Source organism: Rhincodon typus, chromosome 5 (assembly GCF_021869965.1).
Source record: "Rhincodon typus isolate 14 chromosome 5, sRhiTyp1.1, whole genome shotgun sequence".
NCBI lineage: Eukaryota > Metazoa > Chordata > Chondrichthyes > Orectolobiformes > Rhincodontidae > Rhincodon > Rhincodon typus.
In genome coordinates, this window is record NC_063336.1 from 75,195,619 (window position 1) to 75,216,861 (window position 21,243).

Genomic DNA, 21,243 nt, shown 5'->3' on the forward strand with positions numbered 1-21,243 from the left:
GGCATAGCTTGGGCCCATGCGGGTACCCACGGCCACCGCCTTTGTCTGTAGGAAGTGGGAGGAATTGAAAGAGAAGTTGTTGAGGGTGAGGACAAGTTCGGCTAAGCGGATGAGGGTGTCAGTGGAGGGGGACTGGTCGGGCCTGTGGGACAGTAAGAAGCGGGGGGCCTTTAGGCCATCTGTATGGGGAATGCAGGTGTATAGGGACTGGACGTCCATGGTAAAGATGAGGTGTTGGGGACCGGGGAATTGGAAGTTCTAGAGGAGGTGGAAGGTGCCGGTGGTGTCACGGACGTAGGTAGGGAGTTCCTGGACCAAGCGGGAGAAAATGGAGTCCAGATAGTTGGAGATAAGTTCGGTGGGGCAGGAGCAGGCTGAGACAATGGGTCGACCAGGGCAGTCAGGTTTGTGGATTTTGGGAAGGAGATAGAAGTGGGAGGTGCAGGGTTGGGGAACAATAAGGTTGGAGGCCGTGGGTGGGAGGTCACCTGAGGTGATGAGGTTGTGGATGGTTTGGGAGATGATGGTTTGGTGCTTGGGGGTGGGGTCATGATCAAGGGGGTGGTAGGAGGAGGTGTCGGAGAGTTGGTGTCTGGCCTCGGCGATGTAGAGGTCAGTGCGCCATACTACAACCGCGCCTCCCTTGTCCGTGGGTTTTATGGTGAGGTTGGGACTGGCGCGGAGGGAGTGGAGGACTGCACGCTCTGCAGGGGAGAGGTTGGAGTGGGTGAGAGGGGTGGAGAGGTTGAGGCGATTGATGTCTCGACGGCAGTTGGAGATGAAGAGGTCGAGGGAGGGTAGGAGGCCTTGGGGTGGTGTCCAGGAGGAGGGGGTGCGTTGGAGGCGGGAAAAGGGGTCAGTAGAGGGAGGGTTAGGTTCACGGTTGAAGAAGTAAGTGTGGAGGCGGAGGCGGCGGAAAAACGGCTCAATGTCCAAATGTGGCCGGTATTCGTTGATGTGTGGGTGGAGGGGGACAAAGGTGAGCCCTTTACTGAGGACTGACCGTTCGTCCTCAGTAAGGGGGAGGTCTGGGGGGATGGTGAAGACTCAGCAGGGCTGAGTGTTGCTGTCTCCTCTGGAGCTGCTGGCTGTGGAAGCAGTGGGCGGAGTGACGTCGGCGTCGGCTGTGGGTGGAGTTGCGTGGCGTCAGCGGTGGGCGGAGTTGGGGTACCCGGCGGTGGCGGATGTGACGTCATCTGTGGGTTCTCCGACAGTGGCCTCATGGCCAATGGCGATGGGCACATCGTGGGGAAGGTCCTGGCTACAGCTGGGGATTTGGGAGGTGGAAGAAGCCCGTTTTGGGTGGGCGGCACCAGTAAGTTTACTGTACTTACGGTTTTTAGTGTCCAATAAAGCTGAGTAGAATTGTGAGTTCAGGTTGTGGATCCTACGAAGAATAAAAAACAGGACAGGTCCTTTGCAGGTCTGTGAGAGGGAGGTTCTGAGTTGGGGTAGGCTTGATTGTAGTGCCCAGAGATGCCGGCGCATTGCTGTGAGTGTGTTATTGATGACTGTATCGGCACCGCCTTGTGCTCCCACGAGGAGCTCGAACAGTTCATCCACTTCACCAACACTTTCCACCCCAACCTTAAGTTCACCTGGACCATCTCTAACACCTCTCTCACCTTCCTGGACCTCTCTGTCTCCATCTCGGGCAACCACCTAGAAACCGATATCCATTTCAAGCCCACCGTCTCCCACAGCTACCTAGAATACACCTCCTCCCACCCACTTTCCTGCAAAAATGCCATCCCCTAGTCCCAATTCCTTCATCTCCGCCGCATCTGCTCCCAGGATGAGGCATTCCACTCCCGTACATCTCAGATGTCCTCGTTTTTCAAGGACCGCAACTTCCCCCCCTCAGTGGTCGAGAACGCCCTCAACTGTGTCTCCTGCATTTCCCGCAACTCATCCCTCACACCCCATTCCCGCAATAAGAACCAAAAAAGAATCCCCCTCGTCCTCACGTACCACCCCACCAAACTCCGGATCCAACACATCATCCTCCGACACTTCCGCCATCTGCAATCCGACCCCACCACCAAAGACATTTTTCCCTCCCCACCCTTATCTGCTTTCCAGAGGGACCACTCCCTCCGTGACTCCTTGTCCGCTCCACACTCCCCTCCAGCCCCACCACACCCGGCACTTTTCCCTGCAACCGCAGAAAGTGCTACACCTGCCCCCACACCTCCTCCCTCACCCCCATCCCAGGCCCCAAGAAGACTTTCCACATCAAGCAGATGTTCACCTGCACATCTGCTAATGTGGTATACTGCATCCGCTGTACCCATTGTGGCCTCCTCTACATCGGGGAAACCAAGCGGAGGCTTGGGGATCGCTTTGTAGAACACCTACACTCGGTTCGCAATAAACAACTGCACCTCCCAGTCGCGAACCATTTCACCTCCCCCTCCCATTCCTCAGACGACGTGTCCATCCTGGGCCTCCTGCAGTGCCACAACGATGCCACCCGAAGGTTGCAGGAACAGCAACTCATATTCCGCTTGGGAACCCTGCAGCCCAATGGTATCAATGTGGATTTCACAAGCTTCAAAATCTCCCCTCCCCCTACCGCATCCCAAAACCAGCCCAGCTCGTCCCTGCCTCCCTAATCTGTTCTTCCTCCCACCTCAAGCAGCACCCCCATTTCCTACCTACTAACCTCATCCCGCCCCCTTGACCTGTCTGTCCTTCCTGGACTGACCTATCTCCTCCCTACCTCCCTACCTACACTCATCTTTACTGGCTCCATCCCCACCTCTTTGACCTGTCTGTTTTCTCTCCACCTATCTTCTGCTCTATCCATCTTCTATCCGCCTCCCCCTCTTTCCCTATTTATTTCAGAACCCCCTTCTCCTCACTCATTTCTGTTGAAGGGTCTAGGCCCGAAACGTCAGCCTTCCTGCTCCTATGATGCTGCTTGGCCTGCTGTGTTCATCCAGCCCTACACCTTGTTATCTCAGATTCTCCAGCATCTGCAGTTCCTACTATCTCTGATACATCTTCTCGGTAATGTGGCGACCAGAACTGTACGCAGTATTCCAAATGTGGTCGAACCAAAGTCCTATACAACTGCAACATGACCTGCCAACTCTTGTACTCAATACCCCACCCGATGAATGAAAGCATGCCGTATGCCTTCTTGACCACTCTATCGACCTGCGTTGCCACCTTCAGGGTACAATGGACCTGAACACCCAGATCTCTCTGTGCATCAATTTTCCCCAGGGCTTTCCATTTACCACATAGTTCGCTCTTGAATTGGATCTTCCAAAATGCATCACCTCGCATTTGCCTGGATTGAACTCCATCTGCCATTTCTCGGTCCAACTCTCCAATCTATCTATATTCTGCTGCATTCTCTGACAGTCCCCTTCACTATCTGCTACTCCACTAATCTTAGTGTCATCTGCAAACTTGCTAATCAGACCATCTATACCTTCCTCCAGATCATTTTTGTATATCACAAACAACAGTGGTCCCTACATGGATCCCTGTGGAACACTACTGGTCACAGTTCTCCATTTTGAGAAACTCCCTTCCACTACAACTCTCTGTCTCCTGTTGCCCAGCCTGTTCTCTATCCATCTAGCTCGTACACATTGGATCCCATACGACTTCACTTTCTCCATCAGCCTACCATGGGGAACCTTATCAAACGCCTTACTGAAGTCCATGTATATGACATCTACAGCCCTTCCCTCATCTATCAACTTTGTCACTTCCTCAAAGAATTCTATCAAGTTCGTAAGACATGACCTTCCCTGCACAAAACCATGCTGCCTATCACCAATAAGCCCATTTTCTTCCAAATGTAAATAGATCCTATCCCTCAGTATCTTCTCCAGCAGCTTCCCCAACACTGACGTCAGGCTCACCGGTCGATAATTACCTGGATTATCCTTGCTACCCTTCTTAAACGAGGGGAGAACATTAGCAATTCTCCAGACCTCCGGGACCTCACCCGTGCTTAAGGATTCTGCAAAGATACCTGTTAAGGCCCCAGCTATTTCCTCTCTCGCTTCCCTCAGTAACCTGGGATAGATCCCATCTGGACCTGGGGACTTGTCCACCCTAATGTCTTTTAGAATACCCAACACTTCCCCCCTCCTTATGCTGGCTTGAACTAGAGTAATCAAACATCTATCCCTAACCTCAACATCCGTCATGTCCCTCTCCTCAGTGAATACTGACGCAAAGTACTCATTAAGAATCTCACTCATTTTCTCTGACTCCTCGCATAACTTCCCTCCTTTGTCCTTGAGTGGGCCAAGCTTTTCTCTAGTTACCCTCTTGCTCCTTACTTACGAATAAAAGGCTTTGGGATTTTCCTTCATCCTGTTTGCTAAGCATATTTCATGACCCCTTTTAGCCCTGTTAATTCCTCGTTTCAGATTGGTCCTACTTTCCCGATATTCTTCCAAAGCTTCATCTGTTTTCAGTCGCCTAGACCTTATGTATGCTTCCTTCTTCCTCTTTGCTAGTCTCACAATTTTACCTGTCATCCATGGTTCTCTCATCTTGACCTTTCTATCCCTCATTTTCACAGGGACATGTCTGTCCTGCACTCTAATCAACCTCTCTTTAAAAGCCTCCCACATATCAAATGTGGATTTACCCTCAAACAGCTGCTCCCAATCCACATTCCCCAGCTCCTGCCGAATTTTGCTATAGATGGCCTTCCCCCAATTCAGCACTCTTCCTTAAGGACCACTCTCGTCTTTGTCCATCAGTATTCTAAAACTTACGGAATTGTGATCACTATTCCCAAAGTAATCCCCTACTGAAACTTCAACCACCTGGCCGGGCTCATTCCCCAACACCAGGTCCAGTATGGCCCCTTCCCGAGTTGGACTATTTACATACTGCTCTAGAAAACCCTCCTGGATGCTCCTTATAAATTCTGCTCCATCTAAACCCCTAACACTAAGTGAAACCCAGTCAATGTTGGAAAAATTAAAATCTCCCATCACCACCACCCTGTTGCTCCTATATCTTTCCATAATCTGTCTACATATTTGTGCATCTATCTCACGCTCGTTGTTGGGAGGCCTGTAGTACAGCCCCAATATTGTTACCGCACCATTCCTATTTCTGAGCTCTGCCCATATTGCCTCACTGCTCGAGTCCTCCATCGTGCCCCCCTTCAGCACAGCTGTGATATCCTTTTTGACCAGTAATGCAACTCCTCCACCCCTTTTACCTCCCTCTCTATCCCGCCTGAAGCATCTATAACCTGGGATATTTAGTTGCCAATCTTGCCCTTCCCTCAACCAAGTCTCAGTAATAGCAATAACAATTTCATTTTCAGTCCTTTTACCTGAGATATCCCTTCAATGTGAACCATTCTGAGTCAGGAGAAGGGTGAGTTTGGATATCCATATTTTTGCTATAAGCAGCCCTTTCTGATTCTTCTTGTCCCTTTCTCCTGGAGTTACTTAACCTTTCCTCTGTGACTTCCTGCTCATGTGTGACTGGCATTAGCAACTCAGCAGGAAATCATGAGTTATGTCCATGTGAGAGTCCAATGTCGTCTCCAACTCAACCATTTTGCTTCACCATCCAAAGTGAATAGCTCTTTCTCTGGTATGTACTCAGCGAAATCTATGTTCTCAATTTTGAACATTCCAGATCAGGTAAAATAGAAACAAGAAAAATTTGGAGAAACAGCTCCTTAGTTTGGGACTGTTCGTCATGCTAAAATTGTTGACAACCAATATAGGCACTTAAACAATTCTAATCATCCCTCCAGCTTTGCTCCAGAAGAGTATCTCCACAGTCTCCACGCGATACTTTTACACTGGCACACCAGCCATCTTAAACACAGAAACACGGAAAATAGGTACAGGAGTAGATCATTTAGCCTTTGAGACTGCACAACCATTCAATATGATCATGGCTGATTACGCAATCTCAGTGTCCCATTTCCACCCTCTTCCCATTTCCCTTGATCCTGTTAGCCGCAAGGGCCACACCCAGCTCCCTCTTGAATATATCAAATGAACAGGCCTCAACAGCTTCCTGTGGAAGAGAATTCCACAGGTTCACAACTCTCTGAATGAAGAAATTCTTCCTCGTTTCAGTCCTGAATGGCTTACCCCTTACTCTTAGTCTGTGACCCCTTGTTGTGGACTTTCCCAACACTGGAAACATTCTTACCACATCTAGCCTGTCCAGTCCCAACAGGATTTTACATGTTTCTATGAGATCCCCCCTCATTCTTCTAAATTCCAGCAAGTTCAAGCCCAGTCGATCCAAACTTTCCTCAAACGTCAGTCCTATCATCCCAGGAATCAGTCTGGTGAACCTTTGCTGGGGTCCCTCAATAGCAAGAATGTCCTTCTTCAGACTAGGAGACCAAAACTGCACACAATACTCAAGGTGTGGCCTCACGAAAGCACAAGAACAAAGAACAAAGAACAAAGAAAATTACAGCACATGAACAGGCCCTTCGGCTCTCTAAGCCTGCACCGATATGCTGCCCGTCACAACTAAAAACTTGTACCCTTCTGGGGACCATATCCTATTCCCATCCTATTCATGTATTTGTCAAGATGCCCTCTAAAAGTCTGCTTCCACCACCTTCCCCGGCAGTGAGTTCCAGGCACCCATCACCCTCTGTAAAAACCTTGCCTTGTACATCACGTTTAAACCTTGCCGCTCACACCTTAAACTTATGCCTCCTAGTAACTGATGCTTCCACCCTGGGAAAAAGCTTCTCACTGTCCACTCTGTCCATGCCCTTCGTAATCTTGTAGACCTCTATCAGGTCGCCCCTCAACCTCCGCTGTGCCAGAAAGAACAACCCAAGTTTCTCCAACTTCTCCTCATTGCTAACGTGCTCCATACCAGGCAACATCCTGGTAAACCTTTTCTGTACCTTGTCCAAAGCTACCACATCTTTCTGGTATTGTGGCAACCAGAATTGAACACAATATTCCAAATGCAGCTGAACTAAGGTTCTATCAAGCTGCAACATTACCTGCTAATTTTTAAACTCAATGCCCCGGCCGATGACAGCAAGCATGCCATATGCCTTGTTGACTACCTTCTCCACCTGCAATGCCACTTTCAGTGACCTGTGTACCTGTACACCCAGATCCCTCTTATAAACTGACGTTTTCCCAGCCACCATCAGTTCTAAGGAAGGGTCACCGGACCCAAAACGTTAACTCTGTTTTCTCCTCCACAGATGCTGCCAGACCTGCTGAGCTTTTCCAGCAACTTTGTTTTTGTTCCTGATTTACAGCATCCGCAGTTCTTTTGGTTTTTACCCAGATCCCTCTGCCTATCAGCACCCTTAAGGGCTCTGCCATTTACTGTATCTATTCCATCTGGATTAGACCTTCCAAAATGCATTACCTCACTTTTTTCCAGATTAAACTCCACCTGCCATCTCTCTGCCCAAGTCACCAACCAATCTATACCCAGCTAACGGTCCTCATCGCTATCCGCAATTCCACCAACCTTTGTGTCATTGGCAAACTTACTAATCAGACCAGTTACATTTTCCTCCAAATCATTTATAAATATTACAAACAGCAAAGGTCCCAACATAGATCCCTGAGGAACGCCACTAGTCACAGCCCTCCATTCAGAAATGCACCCTTCCACTTCTATCCTCTGTCTTCTATGACCAAGCCAGTTTTTTTTAATCAATCTTGTAAGGTCATCTCTGACCTTCTGTATCAGCCTGCCATGAGGGACCTTGTCAAAGGCCTTACTGAAGTTCATGTAGACAACATCCACTGCCCTACTCTCATGGATCATCTTTGTCACTTCTTCAAAAAATGCAACCAAGTTAGTGAGACATGACCTCCCCTTCACAAAACCATGTTGCCTCTCACTAATACATCCATTTATTTCCAAGTGGGAGTAAATCCTGTCTCAAAGAATCTCTCCAATAATTTCCCTACCACTGACGTAAGGCTCACCGGCCTGTAATTAGCTGGATTATCCCTGTCACCCTTCTTAAACAAAGGAACAACATTGGCTATTCACCAATCCTCTGGGAGCTCCCCCTGTAGCCAGTGAGGATACAAAAATTTCCCACAAGGCCCCAGCAATTTCCTCCCTTGCCTCTCTCAGTATTCTGCGGTATATCCCATCAGGACCTGGGGACTTGTCTACCTTTATGTTTTTCAAGACCCCCAATACCTCCTCCCTTTTGATCTCAACATGACGCAAACTATCTACACACTCTTCCCCAGACTCATCATCTACCAAGTCCTTCTCTATGGTGAATACTGATGAAAAGTAGTCATTTAATACCTCACCCATTTCCTCTGGCTCCATTCATAAATTCCCTTGAGTGGGCCAACTCTCTGCCTAGCTACCCTCTTGCTCTTTATATATGTATAAAAAGCCTTGGGATTTTCCTTAATCCTGTTGGCCAATGACTTTTCATGACCCCTTTTAGCCCTCTGACTCTTTGCTTAAGTTTCTTTCGACTTTCCTTGTATTCCACCCTTGCTTTGTGTGTTCCCAGCCTCCTAGCCTTGATAAATGCTTCCTTTTTCTTTTTGATTAGGCTCACAATATCTCTCATTATCCAAGGTTCCCTAAACTTGCCATACTTATCCTTCATCCTTACAGGAATGTGTCAGTCCTGAGTTCCCAGCAACTTACACCTGAAAGCCTCCAACATACCATATGTTGATTTGCTCTCAAACATCTGCCTCCAATCTACATTCTTCAGTTCCTGCCTAATATTGTTGTAATTAGCCTTCCTCCAATTTAACACCTTCACCTGACAACTACACTTGTCTTTATCCATCATTACCTTAAAGCTTACTGCATTGTGATCACTGTTCCTGAGCTGCTCCCCGACTGAGATGTCAACCAGCTGGCCAGGCACCTTCCCCAATACTAGGTCCAGTATGGCCCCTTTCCTAGTTGGACTATCTACATACAGTTCCAAGAAGCCCTCCTAGATGCTCCTTACAAACTCTGTCCCATCCAAGCCCCAAGCACTAAGTGACTCCCAGTCAATATATGGGAAGTTAAAATCACCCATGACAACAACCCTGTCACTTTTACATCTTGCTAAAATCTGCCTACATATCTGTTCTTATCTGAGCATCTCCCAGTGGCCGTTGGGACGTCTATAGTAAACCCCAAACATTGTGATTACACCCTTCCTGTTCCTGAGCTCTACCCATATTGCCTCGCTGTATGAGCCATCCGAGGTGTCCTCCCTCAGTACAGCTGTGATATCTCCTTAACAAATAGTGCAACTCCCCCACCCCTTTTGTATGCCCCTCTATCCCGCCTGAAACATCTGTATCCTGGAACGTTAAGCTGCTAATCCTGTCCTCCCTTAACCAAGTCTCTGTAATAGCAACAACATCATAGTTCCAAGTACTAATCCAAGCTCTAAGTTGATCTGCCTTACCTGTTACACTTCTTGCATTGAAACAGATGCACTTCAGTCCACCAGAGCCACTTTGTTTCACAACCGCACCCTGCTTGCTCTTCCTCTGAGTCTTACTGGCCCTATTCTCTAGCTTCCTTTCAGTCAATTCACCTTTACTTTGGTTCCCACCCCACTGCCGAGCTAGTTTAAATCCTCCTGAGTGACACCAGCAAATCTCCCAGCCAGAATATTTGTGCTCTTCCTGTTTAGATGCAACCCATCCTTCCCATCTGACCCAATCAGATCCCAATGGTCCAGATATCTGAAACTCTCCCTCCTACACCATCTGTTCAGCCACATGTTGCGCTGTACTATCCTCCTATTTCTAGCCTCACTTGCACTTGGCACAGGGAGTAATCCCGAGATTACAACTTTGGAGATCCTGCTCTTTAACTTTCTACCTAACTCCCTGAACTGCTGCTGTAGGACCTCATCACTCACCCTACCTATGTAGGATGGCCCTGTATAACCGTAGCAAGACATCCTTACTCTGATACTCAATCTTCTTGCTATGAAGGAGAGCATGCCATTAGCTTTCCTTACACACTGCTGCATTTGCATGTCAATCTTCAGCGACAGTTCCTCCATGACACCAGGTCTCATTGCACCTCATCTTTTCCTTAACTGCCACTGTTCAGATAATAATCTGCCTTCCTGTTTTGTGACCAAAGTGGATAACTTCACATTTATAGTGGATAGCCTCACATTTACCACATCTTGTGCCTTTCTTTCCTGAGTACCAGATTAGAATGAGTAACTGAACAAAGACTTCACAATTTATTTCACATAGAATTCACTGCTAGCACAAAGAGACTTTCACCAAGGATTGATTTGAATCCAAAAGGGGCCGGATGTGAAATTGAGCATGTATCGCCCAGTCTCCTGAAGGACAGGTCTCTTTCAGGTCACAGAGGTTCAAAGTGAAGACTCTAACCAGATCACAGTATAACCCTAATCAATCAATAAGAGATGTCTTGAGCTGCAAAGAGATGAGGCAAATTGTTATGATGTGAAATATGAGGAACATTCACAAGCAATTTGAGATATATATAGAGAGGACAGTTCTGTACGCCTGTTTAGGAAAGTATAATTAATGGCAGTTCTTTCAGATACTGGCACAATGATGGGCTGTAAGATTTGATGACTATTGACATGATTTCCATTGACCATGAGAAGGTTTAATGTTACTTGTATCAATACAAGCTACGCACCAGATCTCCGTGCTCTCCCTTGTCTCCTTTTTCTCCAGGTTTACCCTTTTGAAAGAGAAAAAAGAAAATTGACTTATTTTATGTGTACAGTTCATGGCAGGCAGGACAATTAGCCGTATGTTTGGGGGAGGGTGCGGGGGAAGGTGCTCTCACTTTGTTTACAAACCAGTTAAACAAAAATATCATCAAACTGCAACTAAAGTTCCTTTATTACTCTGTATTGACTTTAAATGCTCCTTTTCCAATAACAGGTCTACTCTTAAACATGTTATTTAAATCATGTCAGTGTAAACTGACACTTAGTGTAAAAGAAGTCCCTCTATAATTGGAGGACTTAAAAGTAGGAACATAATGCACAAAACTTCTCCAGGCAGTTCATTATTTCAGAATGAATATTGGCAAATGTAGCATAACTAATGGCAGTCACTAGATCTCCTAACTGCGCAATGCACTGGGCAGAATCAATCATTTAAAAGTGTTGATGCCTGGGTGACATACACTTGTGTTACTATTAAAAAATGTATGTAGCAGGAAGCAAAGTATACAGTATCTAACATTGCCATGAAGGGTCAGATTTCAGCATCAATGGGCATCTCAGCAGCATAGCTCCACAATCAGATGCTGATTGAAGTACAAAAATACCTACTCACACATCAGAAAAAATATCTTCCCAGCTTCATTCTTCCCTCAGCCCACCTGCAATGCTCATCTATTGTTACCTCTACATTCAACTATTCTAATCCTCCCTTCCATCTCATATCTTCAGGAAACCTTCACTAGATGAAGCGCACCTTTGGGTTCATCCAAAATCCTGTCACCTTTATCCTAACTTAGACCAACTCATTTACCAAACAAAGAATCCCTACAGTCCAGAAAGAGCCCATTCGGCCCATCAGGTCTCTACCGACCCTCCGAAGAGCTTCCACCGCCAATCCCGTAATCTGCAGGGGGTTTTTACCATGGCTAACCCACCTAACCTGTACATCCTGGACACTATGGGACTTTTTTTTAGCGTGGCCAACCCACCTAATCTGCACATTTTTGGTGTTGGGAAGAAACTGGAGCACCTGGAGGAAACCCACATAGACACAGGGATAAATTTCAAACTCCACACAGACATAGTTGCCTAAGGCTGGAAGCGAACCCAGGTCTCTGGTGCTGTGAGATAGCAATGTTAACCACTGTGCCATCTTGTGTTCACTGAATTCTGTAGATGTGGATAATGAGACAGATTAGACAGAATGGTAGAACTGATGTATGAAAAGAGACTGGATTAATTAGGACTATATATACTGAAATTTAGAAGAGTGAAGGAGAAATTTCTTTACCCAGAGAGTGGTGAGCCTGTGGAATTCCCTGCCACAGAATGCGGTTGAGGGCCAAACGTAGAATATTTTCAAGAAGGGCTTAGATATAGTTCTTAGGACTAAAGGGATCAAAGGGTATTGCATGGAATTATGATGTTATTGCCATTTCAGAGACATGGTTAAAGGAGGGACAGGACTAGCAGCTTAACATTCCTGGATATCGCTGTTATGGAAGGGACAGAAAGGGAAACAAAAGGGGTGGGGGAGTTGCACTGCTGATTAGGGGTCACATCACGGCACTGTTGAGGAAGGACACTTTGGAAGGATTTTGCATTGAGGCATTATGGGTGGAACAGGAAGGGTGAAATCACAATGTTGGGAGTTTTCCATAGACCTCCCAACAGGTCACGTGAGACAGAGGAGCAGATATGTAGTCAGATACTGGAAAAGAGTGAAAACAGCAGGGTAGTTGTGGTGGGTGACTTCAACTTTCCTCTTATTGACTGGGAATCCCTTAGAGCCAGGGGCTTGGATGGACAGCAATTTGTTAGTTGTGTCCAGGAGGGTTTTTTTTGAGGTAATATGTTGACCATACAACCAGAGAGGAGGCCATACTATACTTGTTACTATGGAATGAGCCAGGACAGGTGATCGATGTTTCAGAAAGAGAGCATTTCGGGCTTAGTAACTATAACTCCATAAGATTTCAAGTAGTCATGGAAAAGGATACAAGTGGCCCTCGGGTGAGGGTGCTTAATTGGGCAAGGGCCAATTACACCCAAACTGGACAGGAACTGGAGAATGTGGATTGGAAGCAGTTTTTGAGGGCAAATCTACAGCTGGTGTGTGGGAGGCTTTTAAAGGCCAATTGACTAAAGTGCAGGACGTGCATGTTCCTGCAAACTAAAGGATAGGAATGGCAGGATTCAGGAACCATGGATGACAAGGGAAATTGTAAGGTTAGTCAAAAGAAAAAGGGAAGCATATGACAAATCTAGGCAGCTACAAACTGGCGAAGCCCTGGAGGAGTGGAGAAATTAGGAAGGAACTTAAATGCGCAATTAGGAAGGAAAAAAGCCGGCACGAAATGTCTTTAGCAAACAGGGTCAAGGAGAATCCCAAGACTTTTTATGCATATGTTAGGAGAAACAGGGTAACAAGGGAAAGAGTATGCCACTCAAGGACGAAGCAGGGAAGTTATACTTAGAGCCACAGGAAGTGGGGGAGATCCTGAATGAGTACTTTGTGTCAGTTTTCACCGAGGAGAAGGACATGACTACTGTTTAGGTCAGGGATGAGTGTGTGAATACTCTAGAGAATGTCAACATATTGAAAGAGGGAGTTTTGAGAACCTTAAACTGCATTCAGATCAACAAGTCCCCAGGACCAGATGGAATCTACCCCAGGTTACTCAGAGGGGCAAGGGAGGAAATAACTGGGGCATTGGCAGATATCTTCACATTTTCGTTGACCACAGGTGAAGTTCCAGAGGACTGGAGATTAGCAAATGTTGTTCCCTTGTTTAAGAAAGGATGTAGGGATAATCCAGGAAACTATAGGCCAGTGAGCTTGACGTCTGTGGTGGGGAAGCTCTTGGGGAAGATACTGAGGGACAAGATATATGCGCATTTGGAGGAAAATGGACTAGTTTGTAACAGGCAACATGGTTTTGTCCTAGGAAGGTCATGTCTCACCAACCTGATTGAATTTTTTGAAGAGGTAAGAAGGGTAATTAATGAGGGAAGGGCCGTGAATGTAATTATATGGACTTTAGTAAGGCATTTGGTAAATTCCCACGAGGCAGGTTGGTACAAAAACTAAAATTGCAAGGGATTTGGGGTGGTCTGGCTAGAGGAACAGAAAACTGGCTTGGTCATAGAAGACAGACGTGGAAGGATGTTTTTTTCAGAATGGAGACCAGTAACTAGTGGTGTTCCTCAGGGGTCATTCTTAGGTCCTTTGTTGTTTGTAGTATATATAAATGATCTGGAGGAAAATGTGTGTGGTCTGATAAGCAAATTTGCTGATGACATGAAGATTGGTGGAGTTGCTGATAGTGCCAACAATTGTGAAAGTATACAACAGGATAGAGATAGATTGGTGACTTGGGCACAGAAATGGCAGATGGAGTTTATTCCAGACAAATGCGAGGTGATGCATTTTGGAGGATCAAATTTAACTGTGAATTGTACTGTAAATGGCAGAATCCTTAGGCACACTAATATTCAGATGGATCTGGGCATGCAGATCCACAGTTCCCTGAAAGTGGCAACACAGGTAGCCAAGGTGATTAAGAAGGCATATGGCATGCTTGCCTTCATCGCCCAGAGTGTGGAGTACAAGAGTTGGCAAAACATGTTGCAGCTATATAAAAGCCTTGTTAGGCCGCATTTGAAGTATTGTGTGCAGTTTTGGTCACCACATTACCAGAAGGGTGTGGAAGCTTTGGAGAGAGTACAGAGAAGGGTCACCAGGATGTTGCCTGGTCCCCTGGGCATTGACTATGAAGAAAGATTAAGAAAACTAGGATTGTTTTCACTGGAAAGACGGCGGCTGACAGGAGACCTGATAGAGGTCTACAAAATTATGAGAGGCATAGATAGGGTGGATAGTCAGAGTCTTTTTCCCATGGTTGAAGTTCCAATTACAAGGAGGCACAGGTTCAAGGTCAGAGGGGGAAAGTTTAAAGGAGCTGTGCGAGGGAAGTTTTTCACGCAGAGAATGGTAGCAGCCTGAAATGCACTGGCAGAAGAAGTAGTGGAAGCGGGCACATTGGAGACATTTAAGAGGCAGCTAGATGGGTACATGAATAGAGAGGGAATAGGGGGTTACGGATCGAAAAATGGCAGGTTTGTTTTTCGATTAATTAGGGCATGATGGTCGGCACAGCCTTGGAGGGCCGAAGGGCCTGTTCCTGTGCTATACTTTTTCATTTGTTCATTTTATTTGCTCATTTGGTATGGGGAGAAAGCAGGAACAAGATAAAGAATTGGATGATCATCCATGATCATATTGAATGGATAAGCAGACTCGAAGGGCTGAATGGCCTACTCCTGCTCCTATTTTCTATGTTTATATGTGTACAACAAAATACTTGGAGGGAGGGGCTGTGGGGTAAATTCCAACTAAACCCCATCAAAATGCCTGGGAAAGTTCGATCATGGAATGACGAATATGAGAAAGGTCATCTCATAGGTTGATTGGACAGGATCTGTGAGAAACTGTTCCTCTAATTGCAGACTGTTTCTCTCCTGCTCTTTCCCTAGCAAATACAGGACAGAACCAGCCCGTGATTGGAAAAGCAACAAGAAGGAAAATAGTTATAATAAAGTGTTGAAGAAAGGTGGCAGAGATGGTGATGATGGGGAAAGAGGTGCAGGGTTATGGAAAAGTGAGGAGGCTTCAAAAGCAAAGTGGAAAGTTGAAGGACGCTGAAAAGGAAAAGGACAGTTTTAAATCTGTCAACAAAAGAATACTTAGCTCATTCCAAAGGAAGAAATCTTAAATCAGAGAGGTAATAAGTTCAGTGAAAATTAATGTGCAATCTCTAGCTTGAGGCTGAATATGTTCAGGAGCTACTACATATGGAAAAAAATATAATGGGTACTATTGTACTGAACATTATTTAGGTGGAACTGAGATCAGACTTGCAGTAAAATGCGCAGGAGCCACCTGGTTAAAATGTTCTAGCTTTGTGCATATATGATAGAATTGCATTAGCTATGACCCCTCCAGTCTGCAGAAAGTATTCAAAATGATGAGATAACAAGGTGTAGAGCTGGATGAACAGAGCAGGCCAAGCAGCACAGAGGAGCAGGAACGCTGACGTTTTGGGTCGAGATCCTTCTTCAGGAATGGGGGAGGGGAAGTGGATTCTGAAATAAATAGGGAGAGATGGGGAGGCGGATAGAAGATGGATAAAGGAGAAGATAGGTAGAGAGGAGACAGACAGGTCAAAGAGGTGGGGTTGGAGCCAGTAAAGGTGAGCGTAGGTGGGGAGTTAGGGAGGGGATAGGTCAGTACAGGGAGGACTGAAAGGTCAAAGAGGCGGGATGAGGCTGGTAGGTAGGAGATAGGGGTGGGGCTTGAGGTGGGAGGCGTGGATAGGTGGGAGGAAGGACAGGTTAGGGAGGTGGGGACGAGCTGGGCTGGTTTTGGGATGCAGTCGGGGGAGGGGGCATTTTGAAGCTTGTGAAGTCCACATTGATACCATTGGGCTGCACGGTTCCCAGGCGAAATATGAGATGCTGTTCCTTCCACCTTCGGGTGGCATTGTTGTGGCACTGCAGAAGGCCCATGATGGACATGTCGTCCAGGGAGTGATGGGGGAGCTGAAATGGTTCGCGACTGGGAGGTGCAGTCGCTTGTCGCGAACCGAGTGTAGGTGTTCCACAAAGTGGTCCCCAAGCCTCTGCTTGGTTTCCCTGATGTAGAGGAGGCCACATCGGGAACAGCGGATACAGTATACCACATTAGCAGATGTGCAGGTGAACATCTGTTTGATGTGGAAGGTCTTCTTGGGCCTGGGATGGGGTGAGGGGGGAGGTGTAGGGGCAGGTGTAGCACTTCTGCAGTTGCAGGGAAAAGTGCCAGGGGTGGTGGGGCTGGTTGGGAGTGTGGAGCGGACAAGGGAGTCACAGAGAGAGTGGTCCCTCTGGAAAGCAAATAAGGGTGGGGAGGGAAAAATGTCTTTGGTAGTGGGGTCAGATTGCAGATGGCGGAAGTGCCAGAGGATGATGCGTTGGATCCGGAGCTTGGTGGAGTGGTACGTGAGGATGAGGGAGATTCTGTTTTGGTTGTTATTGCGGGGAGGGTGTGTGAGGGATGAGTTGCGGGAAATGCGAGAGACACGGTCAAGAGCGTTTTCGACCACTGTGGAGGGGAAGTTGAAGTCCTTGAAAAACGAGGACATCTGGGATGTCTGGGAGTGGAATGCCTCATCTCGGGAGCAGATGCAGCGGAAGCGAAGGAATTGGGAATAGGGGATGGCATTTTTGCAGGAAGGTGGGTGGGAGGAGGTGTATTCTCGGTAGCTGTGGGAGTCGGTAGGCTTGAAATGGATATCGGTTTCCAGGTGGTGGCCAGAGATGGAAACGGAGACATCCAGGAAGGAGAGAGAGGTATTGGAGGTGGTCCAGGTGAACTTAAGGTTGGGGTGGAAGGTGTTAGTGAAGTGGATGAACTGTTCGAGCTCCTCATGGGAGCACGAGGCGGCGCCAATACGGTCATCAATGTAACGAGGAAGAGGTGGGGGATAGGGCCAGTGTACCTTTGGAAGAGGGATTGTTCCATGTCTGTAGGAAGTGGGAGGAATTGAAGGAGAAGTTGTTAAGGGTGAGGACAAGTTCAGTGAAGTGGATGAGGGTGTCAATGGAGGGGGACTTGTCGGGCCTGCGGGACAGGAAGAAGCGGAGGGCCTTTAGGCCATCTGCATGGGGAATGCAAGTGTACAGGAACTGGATGTCCATGGTAAAGATGAGGTGTTGGGAACCAGGGAATCGGAAGTTTTGGAGGAGGTGGAGGGCGTGGGTGGTGTCATGGACGTAGGTGGGGAGTTCCTGGACCAAGGGGGAGAAAATGGAGAAGTGGAAATAAGTTCAGTGGGGCAGGAGCAGGTGGAGACAATGGGTCGACCAGGGCAGTCAGGTTTGTGGATTTTGGGAAGGAGATAGAAACGGGCGGTGTGGGGTTGGGAATGATGAGGTTGGAGGCTGTGGGTGGAAGGTCACCCGAAGTGATGAGGTTGTGGATGGTTTGGGAGATGATGTTTTGGTGGTCGGGGGTGCGGTCATCATCAAGGGGGCAGCAAGAGGAGGTGGCGTCTGGCCTTGGCAATGCAGAGGTCAGTGTGCCATACTACAACCGCGCCTCGCTTGTCTGCGGGTTTTATGGTGAGGTTGGGATTGGAGCGGAGGGAGCAGAGGGCTGCATGTTCTGTGGGTGAGAGGCTGGAGTGGGTGAGAGGGGTGGAGAGGTTGAGGTGATTGATGTCTCGACGGCAGTTGGAGATGAAGAGGTTGAGGGAGGGTAGGAAGCCTTGGGGTGGTGTCCAGGAGGAGGGGGTGTGTTGGAGGCAGGAGAAGGGGTCAGTAGAGGGAGGGTTAGGTGATGGCCTTTTCCTTGTCGGAATATGCTTTAACTATCCTAAAAAGGGAAGTTGTTGTTTTGTGTCAATTTAAATTGTGTGGTTTCCAGGAAACAAATGCTTTCCTTTGGTGTTGTGACTTTATGTGGAATGGAAAGATGTTAGTTGAGAATATTGATGATTTCTCTTAATTCTGTTTCTGTATCAGTCTAAATATACTGTACGCAAACACAAATACAGAAGATAATGTTACTATGTGACTACATCATCTCGCAAAGGAGTTAGTGAGAATGAAAAAGATCCCTGAAAACCATAGAGTAGCCCCTGTCAAATCAACAAGCAGCCCTGAGAAAATCTGAAGAGCCCTCAAGAAAAATTATTTTAACCCCTAGCACATATGCATATATTTACACTCTTTCAAAATGAGCAACTAACTGCAGAACAAGGCAGAATTCTCAATGTAACTCAGGTGCTATGCTTTGCATGCACAATTCACAGATGCTACACTCTGAGCAGGAAATCCAGTCTTTCTTAGTATTTAACTCACTGCCACATCTCTTCCAGGCATGCCCACCTTGAAGAAGTTCTGTTCCTCTCTCCAATGGGATTTCCGTTCCAATCTCACTTCTTGCCCACTGACTTTAATTTCACTATCACTCCTGGTGTTTGACCAAGTATTTGCTAAAACTCATTTCCACAGCCATATCACATTCCTCAAGTTCTGAGGAAGGGTCACCAGAAACGTTAAGTCTGTTTTTTCCTTCACAGATGCTGCCAGACGTGCTGAGCTTTTCCAGCAACTTTGTTTTTAATCCAGTCTTTTAGCAAGGCCAATCAGAAACAGGATGATTGATTTTTCAATTCCCCAGGTCACTGTTCCAGTTCTCCAAGGTCACTGTCTGACCTCTGGTACAATGTCCTGCCATGATGTAGAAAAAACTAACATTATGAGAACTATGAGATGGGCAGCATGGTGGCTCAGTGGTTAGCACTGCTGCCTCACAGCACCAGGGACATGGGTTTGATTCCAGCCTTGGGCGACTGTCTGTACAGAGTTTACACATTCTCCCCATGTTTGTATGGGTTTCCTCCAGGTGCTCCAGTTTCCTCCTACAGTCCAAAGATGTGCAGTGTAGGTGGATTGGCCATGCTAAATTGCCCATAGTGCCCAGGGATGTTTAGGTTAGGTGGGTTAGACACAGGAAATTAGGGGAATGGGTCTGGGTGGGATGCTCTTCAGAGGGGCAGTGCGGACTTGTTGGGCCAAATGGCCTGTTTCCACATTGTAGGGATTCTATGAATAAAGTATTCAACTGATATTTGTCATCTTACCACAAAGGTTATCACTAAAAACCTGAAAAATGTTAGTAATTCTGTGCTGTGACCCTGAGTAATTCTATAATTACCTATTTTGTCTCTGGACAGCTAAGCCACTGTTTTTAATCAATTATTGGTGTGAGTGTTTACTGACTATTCCTAATTGCCCTGCCTCTGTCCAAGTTTTTCCCAATCTTTGATCTGTACATCCTTGCTTATTATGATCTGCCTGTACTGCTCATAAGCAAAGATTTTCACTGTATTCTGGTACACATTACAATCAATCAATCAACCTTGAACTGTTGCAGTCTAAGTGATGTCGTATTCTGTTAAGGACAGAGTTTCAGGATTTTGACGCTGAATCAATGGGGATATGTTTCTCAGTCAGGATGGTGAGTGACTTGGGAGTTCTTGCAAGTGGTGATGTTGCCATGTATATTCTGCCTTTGCCCTTGTAGATAGAAGTGGTCACGGGTTTCGAAAGTGCTCTTGAAGGAGCGTTGATGAATTTCTGCAAAGCATGTTGTAGATGGTATACATTGCTGTGACTGAGTTGGTGGTGGAGTGACAGAATGTTTGTTGATGTGATCGGGCTGCTTTGTCCTTACGGTGTCAAGCTTCTTGAGTGCTGTTGGAGTTGCACTCATCCAGGCAAGTGGAGAGTATTCCATCATACTCCTAACTTGTGCCATGTAGATGATGGACAAGCTCCGGGCAGTTAGGAGATGAAAAACTCGCTGCAGGATTCCTAACCTCCAACCTGCTCTTGCGGCAATGATATTTAAATGACAAGTCCAATTCAGTGTCTGGTTGTGATGTTGATAGTGGGGGAAATAACAAGGGAAATGCTATTGAATCTCAAGGAATATGACATACTGCTAGCAACAACTCATGGTTTACAATGGCGAAGACTAGGTACTTTACATTCACAGATCTTTAGAATAAAACAGGGAAGGAGAAGAATGAAATAAGCTGGTTGTAACAATTAGAGAAAAGAATTCTCTTTTCAAAAAAGCAGATGTCTTTCAGGGAACAACAGAATTGATTTGCTTATAGTTGAGAAGGAAAAAGTAGATGATTATTTGACTAAAGACGTTCTGAAGGCTTCCAAATAGTGAGAGTTAGGAAATCTGTTGGGAAACCACAGAGACATAATATAACAATAGAGTTATAGAGAGAATACTACTGCATTGGGACACTTTAACCACACAAACATCATTTTCTTTTATTTACTTGTTGGATGTGGGTGTCGTTGGCTGGGCCAGATTTGTTGTGAATGTTGCTGAACATTGTGCAGTCATTGGCAAACATCCTGACTTCTGACCTTTCGGAGGAAAGGTCATTGATGAAGCAGCTGAAGATGGTTGGGCCTAGGACACTCCCTAGGGAACTTCTGCAGTGATGTTCTGGAAATGAAATGATCAGCTTCCAACAACCATGACCATTTTCCTATGTCATAGTAATGACTCCAAAGTGGAGAAATTTCCCCCAATTCTGACTGACTGCAGTTCTGCTCTGGCTCGTTGGTACCACACTCAGTCAAAACACCCTTGATGTCAAATGCAGTCACTCTCACCTCATCTCTGGAGTTCAGCTCTTTTGTCCATGTTTGAACCAAAACTTTAATGAGGTCAAGATTGGGATCATCCAGAAGAAACTAAAATGATCTTCAGTAAGCAGGTTATTGGTAAATATGAAAGATTTTAGTTGGACCTGCCCCTGTTTTAATAAAACTCGTTTGGACAGTGAAGAAGAGCCACATCCCAGGCACAGAAGGGCATGCAGAAATACTAAAGATGGGATCTGATTGCACAATTCAGACAACATCTGAACACTCAGCAGCCACACAAAGGTAGGATTACTCCTCACGACTCTTAGAAGGAATCCCAGCACATTGGGTTTTTC

At 46.5% G+C, this 21,243-nt stretch overlaps 1 protein-coding gene across 1 annotated transcript in view; it reads right to left on the reverse strand.

Moving 5' to 3' along the window:
• The window catches only part of LOC109936192 (collagen alpha-1(XIX) chain-like), a 334,226-nt gene that overhangs the window by 65,323 nt on the left and 247,660 nt on the right, over positions 1–21,243 (reverse strand). Inside the window, exon 24 of the mRNA XM_048597074.1 lies at positions 10,630–10,674. Coding sequence (XP_048453031.1) covers positions 10,630–10,674 — 45 coding nt within the window. The remainder of the gene's footprint in view (positions 1–10,629; positions 10,675–21,243) is intronic.